General features: G+C 55.5%; 3 protein-coding genes across 3 annotated transcripts; all 3 read right to left on the reverse strand.

The window, feature by feature from the left end:
- Positions 1-269: 269 nt before the first annotated feature.
- BDP81DRAFT_468514 (pyridoxal phosphate-dependent transferase) lies at positions 270-2286 on the reverse strand. Its single transcript, XM_060594488.1, has 2 exons — positions 1910-2286; positions 270-1791 (listed from the first exon to the last, which is right to left on the reverse strand). The coding sequence occupies exons 1-2, from the start codon at positions 1956-1958 to the stop codon at positions 329-331; spliced, it is 1512 nt and encodes a 503-aa protein (XP_060449521.1). The 5' UTR covers positions 1959-2286; the 3' UTR covers positions 270-328.
- Positions 2287-2585: 299 nt separating this feature from the next.
- On the reverse strand, positions 2586-4777 carry BDP81DRAFT_417645 (uncharacterized protein). Its single transcript, XM_060589646.1, has one exon. It carries the CDS (start codon positions 4439-4441, stop codon positions 2870-2872), a length of 1572 nt encoding a protein of 523 aa, XP_060449522.1. The 5' UTR covers positions 4442-4777; the 3' UTR covers positions 2586-2869.
- Positions 4778-6595: 1818 nt separating this feature from the next.
- BDP81DRAFT_445915 (glycosyl hydrolase) lies at positions 6596-7783 on the reverse strand (the record flags this gene model as incomplete). The annotated part of the gene is made up of 1 exon (XM_060592008.1): positions 6596-7783. One exon carries the CDS (start codon positions 7781-7783, stop codon positions 6596-6598), a length of 1188 nt encoding a protein of 395 aa, XP_060449523.1.
- Positions 7784-10890: the final 3107 nt, after the last annotated feature.

The raw sequence follows: 10890 nt of genomic DNA on the forward strand, positions 1-10890 counted from the left end.
GTATTCTCCTTGTGGGTCATTGTCAATTTCCACGTTCATGGCCCTTGGCTAGTTACAGACTGGCGAGATCCACCATCAATGCTTGAATTACTTCTACGCATGGAATATTAGGTCGCCGCAAGGAGTCTCTACAAGAGTCATGATGATGCGGCTTTCAAGATCAAACCGAACGCTGAGCTCGAAACTTTAGCAGACAAAGACAACATTTGCCCTTAGTACACAGCAGTCCTTATCGGTCACTCAAACGGCTGTGAGTTCAAACACGTATACTCGTGTCCAACCAAGTCTATTCTTTCGATGCATTTCTACAGAAATACGAAAAGAGAGTCTACTGCCCCTCGGCAAGTGCCTTCTCGGTAGCGGCGACAATAATATCAAACGCCTTCTTAACATGCTCCTCCTCAATAACCTGGCTGCTGCCCGTACACATGCGAATCCCATACAACCCATGAAGCGTCGTCGGCGTAAGGTAAATCACCCCCTCCCCATTCACGCTCTCCAACACCGCCTCCGTAACCTTGTTGCTCCGCTCTCTGTTCCCCCCAGCCTTCGCCTTGCACGTAAACACAACCAGAGCATACCTAGGCCCCGTCACAATCTCAAACAAGTCCCCCCTCCCCGCCACCATCTCGGCAAACCTCTCCCCGAGTCGAATGCCCCTCTCCAAGTGCTTCCGGATCCCGCTCGCCCCGTACGCCCGCAGCACGAACCACAGCTTCAGGCTGCGGAACCGCCGGCCGAGCGGGATCTGCCAATCGCGGTAGTCCGTCACCAGCCCGGCCTCGGAGAACTGGTTGCGCAGGTAGGCCGGCTTGATGCTCAGCGACTCGACGAGCCAGGCGCGGTCGCGCACCCAGAGGGCGGAGCAGTCAAAGTTTGTGAGCATCCACTTGTGCGGGTTCACGTTGAAGGAGTGGAAGGCTGTGAAAGGGCTAGTGAGGTGTGCGTTTTGGGGGAGCATCAGGGCTGAGCCGGCGTAGGCTGCGTCGACGTGGACCCAGATGCTGTCGTCTTGCTCGTCAGAAGCGAGGAGAGCGTCTTTGATGCCTGGGAAATCGTCGACGGCGCAGGTGTCGGTTGTGCCGAGGGTCGCGGTGAGGTAGAACGGCTCGAGACCCTTTGCGCGGAGGGCGGCGACGGTGGAGGCGAGGGCGGGGCCGGACATTGCGTAGCCTGTTTCTGCCGGGGCCGGGACGGTAGCGAAGCGGACGCCGAGGATTTGTGCGGCCTTCTTGGTGGACGAGTGCGCCATTTCGCTGCCGAGGGCGACGAGTTTGGAGCGCAGGCGCCAGGTCTCTTCTTCCTTCTCCTCCGAGTCAGCGGGCAGGTGGGCGGTGCGGGCGCGGAGGAATTTATCGCGGGCGGCGACCATGACGGTGAGGATGGCTTCCGAGGCGGTGCCGTGGAGGACGCCGCCGCCGCGGGTGGGCGCGGTGGAGAGGTATGCGGCCGGTAGGTTGAGGAGCTGCGCGAGCCAGTCGAGGACGATTGTCTCGAGCTCGGTGACGGCCGGGGAGCAGATCCAGTTGAAGTGGGCGCCGTTGAAGGCGTTTGAGTAGAGCTCGGCGAGCATGGCCGGGTAGGAGGAGGAGCAGGGGAAGAAGGCGTGGAAGGAAGGGGATTGCCAGTGGGTTATGCCGGGGACGATGTGGGATTGGAGGTCGGCGTGGATGGATTGCCATGATTCCGGGTCCTCGGGGGCGGATTCGGGGAGGAGGGGGCGGAGGTAGCCTGGGGTTACGGAGGGGAGGACTTTTGGTTGGGAGGTGATTGTGTCGTAGTATTTTGTGACTATGGGGGTATATCGTTAGCGATTGAGGGCATCGTGAAGTAACGTGAAGTGAGGCAGGACAGAGTGAGAGTGAGCAGAATGTGGATGAGATTCGTGAGAGCGTGATGAGAGACTTACTGTCGTCTATGGCCTCTGCGGCCGCGGTGCGAAATTCGGATGAGTCCATCTTGAAGGTATGCTGCTTGATATCTAAGCGCCGAAGCTAATGCTCTATTTCCGGAGCCTGGCTGCGTGCTTGGAGGGCAGTATGATCCGTCTTATAAGGAAGATATCTCGAGTCTTTTATGCCACCTTTCAAGCAGTATGAGAGAGACGCACACATGAGATGAAGTCAGTTGTGTGTGGACGTAGGTAGTTACAGCCCAGCCAATCAAGCGCAGCTCACCGACTAGGGTCGGCTGTTCATAGACGACATGGAGTTCTGTATCTGTATCTCTACTCCACCGTGCCCGCCCATCACATCATTATCCGATTTCCTAACTCCCCGATTCTTGGAAGGTGGGTTCAGAATAGAGACCTATCATAGGTCAAAAGCATTGAAAGCTGTTTTCGTCGTGGGTACTCGACTAATCGTCAACCACCCGCGCGGGGCGGCTCAACGCAGGGTTGTTCGCTCGGAACACCGGCCGGAATGGCCTCGGAACGCTCCGACTTTACTGCAAACCAGCCCAACGGGTCTTGTTCCCTGTTCAAAGGGCGCTCCGTTGACATAAGAATGTCCAAAAAGCGTTTTAGACCCTCCGCCCTAAAGTGACATGAGCGTCGTAATCGAGTTTACATCTAGGCCCCCTGATCCCGGCACTAAGGGCGAGTCCGAGATCTAGTATCTGATATTACATGCCATGTAAGAATCATTAAGGCAGTGGCCACCGGATCCACCTTGACCAGAAGTTTGGCAATTTTGACGGTTCGTCTTAATCTCTGAACTATGCTCTATTTGCATTTGGGTCCTGGAAGCATTTAGAAGCTGTCACAAAAGCTCCACGAAGTTGATCAAATCATTAATGTGACTTTCAAAAAGTGGCCTTGGATTGAAAACCGTCAATCGACATGGCATCTACACTGACACTGAACTCCTCAATCGCACTCAAACATCTTTGTAGTGCTCACGTTGATCCGGCTCCAGCCCCTCCTATTCACAACGCAGTCCCAAAACGTCATGGGCCAGTAAACGTGATAAAGCCAGCACGCCGGCATCGGATCCCACAGCTCAAACATCCCGTCCTTCCAGAATAGAACGTGCTCGACAAACGTCCTCACAGACCGCCAGTACGCCGCAATCGATATCCTGAACAGCAGCAGCCTCGCCGTGGGGAGCAGCAGCAGCGTGAAGAGGTCGTGCCCGATCCAGTAGTACTTGGCCGGCCTCCTCGGCGTCACCACATCTGTCTCCGAGCCGCTGCCACTAGAAGTTTCCGCCTCGTCTAGGACGCTCAGGTACTGCTCCACCAGATCCGGCGTATCCCCAAACAACGCAACAGCGGTATGCGCCCGCGGGTTACACTCAATCGGATACAGCTTCAGCTGCTCAGGCTTACACCCATCCGCCGCCGCCGCAGCAACATCCTCACCGCTGACCATGAAATCAAAACTCAAGTGCCCCGTATACGCCTCCCCAAACGACGCAGCCTGCTTCCTCGTAAACTCGAGCATCGCCCTCGACAGCGCCGACGCAGCCGGCAGCGCGACGTAGTGCATCAGCAGCTCCGCCGAGCGACACGCCACAAACGCCCTCACCTGCCCGCGGACCACGAGCGCGTGCGTGCAAAACTCGTCGCCGTCGATGAACTCCTGCAGCAGCCAGGGCTCCTTGTCCGACAGGCCCAGCCACTCGAGGCGGTAGACGTGGTCGTACGTCTGCTTCTCCGTTGGCAGCGGCAGCAGCGTCATGTCGCCGCGGCCGCGGTCGTTGACGCCCACCGACTTGGCGATGAAGCGCGGTTTCTTGGTTTTGGCGGTGGACGCGGGGTCGTCGTCGTCATCGTCGTATGACAGGCTCCCCGACGCCTCCTCGAGCGCGGCTAGCATCTCGTGGCGGCTCGTGACGAGGTACGACTCTGGTACGCGCAGGCCCGTCTCGCGCGTGTGGTCCATGAAGGAATCCTTCTCGTGCAGAATCCGGGTGCGCGCGACGTCGGGCTGCACGGCGCGGCACCGCGTGCGGGCCTCGACGACCTCCTTGACGACGCCGTCTTCGACGGCCGAGCCGACGCCCGAGCAGCTGACCCAGAGGTCGACCTTTTCCCGCTCGACGATCCGCAGCACCGAGTCGAGGTACGGGTCGGCGCCGCCTCCGGCTCGGCCGGGTTTCTGGAGGACGTGGTAGGCGTCGAGGGCGACGGATCGGCTGCCGCAGGCGTGTGGGGAGAAGTCGGCGCCCACGACGCGGTGGCCTGCTTGGTGGAACAGTCGTGCGAGGGTGAGGCCCTTTGTCATACCGACGCCGGTGACGAGGATGGTGCGCCGCTGTTGTTGTTGGCGGTCTGTGGCGGCGGCGGGATCGAAGGCCTGGCCGGGACGCAGGAAGCGCTGCCACGCATGGCTCAGGACGAGGATTGTCGTGGCTAAGGGGACGAAGGCGAGGCTGATGGCGATGAGGACTAGGTCCTTGAGGATCTGGCCAAAGGGGTCGGCCGAGGTGGCTGCCATGGCCGCGGTGTTTGCTACCGGGTTTTCTTTAAGATCGACTATTGCTTCACTGGAAGGGGATTGGTATCAGAAGAAGAGAGGAAATTGTAGGTAGGTAGGTAGCTGAGACCGAAGATGAGACGAAGAGTTCGCTCCGTGGTACCGTCGCAGGTTTGGAAGAGCAGCAAAGCAACGACATCCAATTGGGACGGGAAAACCAATTCGGTCGGACAGAGCAAAGATGGGCTGGAAAGAGATGAAACAACCTTTTCTAAGCTGCGTGTCCCAATCTTCGTCCCAGGATACACAGCGCGGCTGAGGAATGCTGAATTGCAAAAAAAAAAAAAAAAAAAAAAAAAAAAAAAAAAAATGTGTGAGAGGCACAAAAGCTTCTCTCTCACATACGCACGCGAAGGTACGCGCCCATATCATCATGACCACTTCCCGAAGGCTCCGACGCACCGCCCACTTGGGTTGATAAAAGTATACCTTACGTCATGGACTGCTGCAGCAATTGGCGCACCGCGCACAATTCAAATAGGTAGGTAGGTAAGCCCCTCGCCTCGTCGTACCTTGCCTTAGTTGAAATACGCGCCAAAGTGATGTCTCACTGCGTCGACTTATTGGCATGTTGTGTGAGCGACGGACGGGAGCTTCAGCTCCTTCTTCCAACCGGAACGGACCGGAAGGGAGGGGGGACCTGATGTGGCGGGCTCTCAATGCTATTTCGAAAAGTCAACGAGTGGGGGGGGGCTCTCTTGTCTTTGCGAATTCCCACCCTGGCTGAGAATACGCGCATGTGTATCATGACAAAGCTGTGGCTTGACTGCCAGCGTCGGACAGAGTTCTGGCTTTGCAGGCTGGCTGGTGTAATGTGTGTGGTTGGAGATGGGAGGATGCGCGGATCATTGACTGCCTCTGCAGGGAACTCTGAAGTCAAATCTCCACAGAAAACTTGAGGAGCCAAGACTTCACCCCATCTTCGCATATGACGCGTATCTACATATTAGTGATTATTCGCATAGTGGGATCGAATATGCTTATAAACAGCCAAATAGCAGTGACCAATTGTAATACTGCGAGCTTCAATCCCTTCTTTCAAGCAAGCCTCTCACAAATGACGACAGGAGCCCAAGAAAGAATGGATGAACTAATAAGCGATCATGCAAAGAAGGGAAGAATAATGAGAGCATGATTATAGACCATCCTGACCCGAACACATTCTCAAAAGTTAGGGTCTCATCAGAGTCGTCTCGTCACCAAAAAAAAAAAAAAAAAAAAAAAAAAAAGCTTTGCCTGACAGGAGAACAAGGGGGGGAAACAACCCGCGATGGTCTCCAATTTCAATTTCCCCCGCATAACAACCAACCATGGAACCTCAACCAACCAGCCCATTTCCCCCCGAACGATCTCCCTCGGGCAATTTAAAGCGGAAGCGATCAGCATTGCGCCAGAATTAACTTTCTTTGTACACTACCGGCTCACAGCCCCGAATGAACTCGCGGATGATCGTTTCGGGAGATCTCCCTTTTTTTCTTTTTTTTTTTTACTCTCGAGAGTTTGCATCAACTCCCAATTTAACCTCCCGCGCCGATACCACCGTGGAGACCCCCTTGGCGCTCAGTCCTTTTAGAATCTCTCTCCTTTGAGATCCACGGAAGCCTAGCTCAGGGGAATTACCCAGATGCTATGGATCCATGGAGGGCGGCCTCTACGGAGTAGTTTTGGTGCAATCACGAGTCTCACAGAACGGGTAGTCATTGAATAGCGTGTATGTATGTGGTGGAAGATCATGTATTATCCAACACGTCTCTGCCTCAGCATATTCGCATGCTCCCGCGCAAGCCTAACCTAAAGACTATCCAAAACGAAACTATGGTATCATTACTCATTAGAGTCATTATTAACAATAAGAAAACCGCTCCCATGCGCCGCCCGAGCTGGTCTTGTCTTGCTCAGCCCAGGGCATCAAAGGAGTGTCCGTGTGTTCTGAGGGGTATCCCGTTCTCGATCAAGTCTAATCCGTTCGTTGCCGTTTTTTCCCCTGCGCCTAATTAAAGAGAACGAGTGTTTGTAGAGCGGCCATGTGAAGAAAGCAAAAATGTCCAACGCCTGCCCGATGATGGTGAGGATCCAAAGGTCTGAGAACTATTCATCTCTAAAAGGTCTTTTCGCTCACGCGACGGCAATGGCGGCAACGATGGAGTCGAGTGCCGAGCTGTGAGTCGGCCCGGAAACGCCTTGCGCGGGGCCCGACCAGACGACACCCATCTTGCCAGCCGAGTCGCGGTTGGTATTCCAGTTGCTGTCGGCGTTCTTGGTGATGAAGGTCTTGAAGTCGTTGTTGGGCGCCGCGGCGTGCAGGTATCGCAGGTTACGGACAAAGATGCCCTTGAATTGGTTGCCGTCAGAGCCGCAGTTGGGCTCGCAAGTGTCGTGCAGGATGCCGTTGTCGTCGGCCAGCTGCTTGATGGCCGCCTTGGCAATGTTGGTGGCGTCTGTCAGGACCGACTTGTCGCCATTAGCCTTGCTGAGCTCGACAAGACCGCCGAGGACGACACCTTGGTTGTAAGACCACACGTTGGCGCCGTTGTTCTTGCAGTTGCCGTCCAGGCCGTCGTTGATGGTGCCATCGTCGTTGATCATGCCGGTGGCCTTGAACCAGGTCCACTGATCAGTCGCGATCTTGAGGTAGCTGGCCTTATCACCCGAGATGCGGTTGGCCAGCGAGGCGGCGACGCTGAGGTAGAGCTCGTTGGCAATGGCGTTGACATACTTGCGGTCCTTGCTCCAGTAGATCCCGCCATTGCAGTTGGTACCACCGCCGGTCTTCATATCGGCAAAGATGCGCACGGCCATATCGAGGTAATCTTGAGTCTGGGTAAGATCATAGGCGCGGATCAGGCCGAGCGCCCACCAGCCTTCGTCGTCATAAAACTCGTTGATGAAGTTGGGGAAGCCCTGAGCGCTGAATTGACGACCTTCGATGGGTAGTGGGACCTCACGCTTGGTGATGGCGTACGAGGTTGTGACAAGACCAGCCGCGTTGATAGACTTGGAAGCTGATGCTGTGGCCTTCTGAGCCTGTTGGAAGGTGTTCATGAGGATACCTCCGATGTTGAGCTCGTTAGCGGCATTCCGATTCAGGTCGGCGAAGTCGGCGAGGGTTGTAAAGGCGTTGGCGCTGTTCCACCAGGCGTTGTCCCAAAGACCTGAGCCAACGTCGTACCAGGTCGTCTCGAGCGTGCGGATGGCGGCAACGGCATTATTGGTGTATGAGGCGACGTCCGCTCTTTGGGCAATAGGACGAGTGGACATGAGAAAGACTGCCCGGGCTGCGAGCCCTCCAACGTTGGCGACCATGTTGAATGTTATTAAGTATAAGGAGTTGGGTAAGGAGGTGGGACAGTTCGTCTGGTCTTCTCTGTTGGATGTAGAGAAGTGAGAGGAAGAGTAGTGGAGGAGGATATATGTATCAGCTGCGATGGCGATGGCGAGAGCAAGGAGAGGCCACTTTCGGTAGAGGAGGGCCGGGATGTTAAATATATCAGGAGCGGGCGAGGATTCCGGTCCATGTGCCCCTTGTCCAGGTTTCCTCCGAACTGGTGGACCGGCACAGCAGTAATGGAGGTGGTGGGAAGAAGGCGGGTACGGACAAGGCGATGAGGAGGGACGGTAATGCTGATCCTGGACGGCAATCTTGGTAGCAGGGCTCCGAAGAAGTGGAAAGCTGGGGCGGTGGCAGCAGCAGCAGGAATGGAAGCACGAAGATGACGGGTTGGAAGAAGCGGAGATGTCGTCAATGTCAAGATCAGCGTCAAGGTAGGAGGAAGAGGAAGAGGAAGGAAAGGATAAGCAGGAGCTGGCGCAGGCGCAGCTTTTGCCAGCGTCCTGATCCTGCGATGACAGCGCCATGGTCCTCTTTGCGTGTGTCTTCACTCGCAGCCTGGAAACAAGCACAAAACAAAACAAGGCTTCATCTGGTGTTGGGATCAGGAGCTGCCTTCTCGTCGAGCCAGCACATCGCACGCGGCTGCGCCCTGGCAGGGGCCACCCGGCAAAGAAGTACGAAGATCACAGTCAGGGGTCAGACTGTGGTGCCAGTTGGTGTATCTGGGAGGAAGAACCAAGGAACATGGGATGAGATGATGACCAGAGAGGCAAAGCGCGAAGAGTCCAAAGTACGAAGTATCCGTACTCAGTACCGAAGGGCAAAGGGCAGAAGAGCAAACTCGGAGTACAGATAGCAAAAGGGGCAAGACAAGACAAGGGCGTTTGAACAGCGGTTCCTTGGAGAGCGAGCGGGTCGGTAAGCGCTGTCGTTCATTGGGAGATATTCGAATGGGACGAGGGTCTACCGCCAGCTCGGAGACTCTTTGGGAGTCTTGGTTGCTTGGGAGTTGTTGGAGTCTATGGAGAGGGGAGCTTGAGAGCTGAATGTGTAAAGGTGACTGGCGGTAGATGGTGTTTCAGACAAGATTGTACGTTATGCTGTTGGCGGGCGGCGCGAGACCGCACCAACTGGTCTGGTCTGTGGTAGAAGGTACCTTGCTCTGCACCTGGGACTGAGGGAGGAGGAAGAGTAAGGTACCTTACCTTGGGTATCGGTTTGTCCCATCCTTGCGCCAGGTAAGGTACGTACAGCACCCGACCGCTTATCGGGCGATAAGGTACTTGTGACGAATCTTGAACCCGAACCCAGCGCGCCTGAGCACTGAACAGTGAGACTGTGAGACTGTCACACTCACAACCCACGACTACTCCGTACCTTACGAAGTACAAGTACTGCGTATAAGGAAGTGCGACCCTGGTGGCGCCAAGTTCCAACGCCCAGGAACCAGAGATCGGTATCCGGGCCTTCCATTAGCCAGGGATGCTATGACCAGGGGCTTAAAGGGTGTTGCAAGCCCCATGTCCCCCTCTGTCTTGGGTCTCTTGGCTGGGACTGGCCCCCGGGCATGAGGGGCAGGAGGGGGATACCCTGGCATCTGCCGCCCCTAATTGGGAAAATCTGCACATCGCGCACAGCCACGTGCGGGTCTTTCCTTAGTTTCCTCCTCCATTCCTCCTTCGTCTGGTCCAACAGCGACACCTGAAGCTCGTGGTGTAAGAGAGGGACGTAGCTTTTTTTCCTCCTCTAGCTCTTCTTCACACACTTCTTTGCGTCTTTCCCTCACTTTATGATGGTAAACTTTGCTCTCCATTCGCACAGAGTAGTACTCCGATATGCAATGGGCAGCTCAATCTGACTAGCAACGCCCACGAAAGTACGAAATCCCAAAGGATGCTGATCCGGGAATATCTGAGGCATCTACTCAAGCATGGTCAAGGTAACATCCACAAAGACCCCTCATGATGAGGTCGCACGTTACACTTGCACACCAACAAGCTCCGACAGCTGTGATTCATTCCCATGATCCAGACTCGCATTCTGGACCTGCGCTTTATTGCGATGCCTGTTCATCCCGAGTCATCCTTTCAGCCATGGCACAACATCGCAGCCTCGGGACTGATCCCTTCGCCTAATGGATGCACAACACCACGTCGTTCACCAACATTTATTGCTCCGCTGACGTAGCCGGTAGGAGGGATCATCAAGCTTGTGTACAATGGATGGACACCAGACTCAGATGACAGTCCGACTAAGACCAACTGTCGACAAGTCCGCGAACCTTGTCCTCCCATGCGCATGACTGCGGCGTGCAGTCAAATATTGGCAAAATCATGGCCACAAAGTTACGGCTCGTCATCCAAGACTGACCAAGAACCATCCAATAACTCCAGGCCCTGGCGTCGACGTCTCCAATTCGTTGCTTGACAGCTTATTTCCCACGGCAGCGGCGCAGAGGCTGATCCTCAATGCGGTGGAGCGCCATGGAAAATTCTTTATGGAGTACCTTCCTTCTCCTGAGTGTCAACTGGCGAGACGGGGAACCAGGGCTCGCTTTGTTTCGAGGACCTCAACAAGATTACCTCGACATGCAGAACACCAGAGACAGGCCAGCAAAGACACGAGAGGCATCAGTGCCACCCTGGTCCCGGGGGGTGGCTGACGACCCGAGCTGACAGCGGGGATGGAGGGGCATTTCTCGCATTCCTACTGCCGGGGACCACCTCGCATCACGAGCTGGCCCGCAACCTGCAGGTGGGAGCCGATGTCGAACCTGGAGCTTTGGATGACAACAATCACGATGGCTTTTTTTTTTTTTTTTTTTTTTTTTGCATCAGGACGGTCTCTCTTCTTCTCTTTGCGACAACAAGGCTTTCGTTTTTCGAATCAGCGACGTGGCAGGGTCGCAGCAAGCGCGGCCAAGTGACCTTATGCAGAACAAGAGCGATGCTACGATGAAGAAAGATCACGAATCAGCCTCGATGGAGCCGTGACCTTGGCCAGTGCTCTGGCGATCACTTCGATGTTTGCATTCAAACCTGAGAGGTCACACCGACATTCAACGCGGCCCGCAGTCTGC

The sequence above is a fragment of the Colletotrichum phormii genome (assembly GCF_030913505.1).
Source record: "Colletotrichum phormii strain CBS 102054 chromosome Unknown BDP81scaffold_3, whole genome shotgun sequence".
Classification (NCBI taxonomy): domain Eukaryota; kingdom Fungi; phylum Ascomycota; class Sordariomycetes; order Glomerellales; family Glomerellaceae; genus Colletotrichum; species Colletotrichum phormii.

Excerpts from the sequence above, each read along its gene's own strand:
- BDP81DRAFT_468514 (XM_060594488.1), bottom strand. The coding sequence starts at position 1,958 with ATGGACTCATCCGAATTTCGCACCGCGGCCGCAGAGGCCATAGACGAC. Across the intron at positions 1,792-1,909 it reads CGCAGAGGCCATAGACGACA|TCACAAAATACTACGACACA; the intron begins GTAAGTCTCTCA and ends ATACCCCCATAG.
- BDP81DRAFT_417645 (XM_060589646.1), bottom strand. The coding sequence starts at position 4,441 with ATGGCAGCCACCTCGGCCGACCCCTTTGGCCAGATCCTCAAGGACCTA.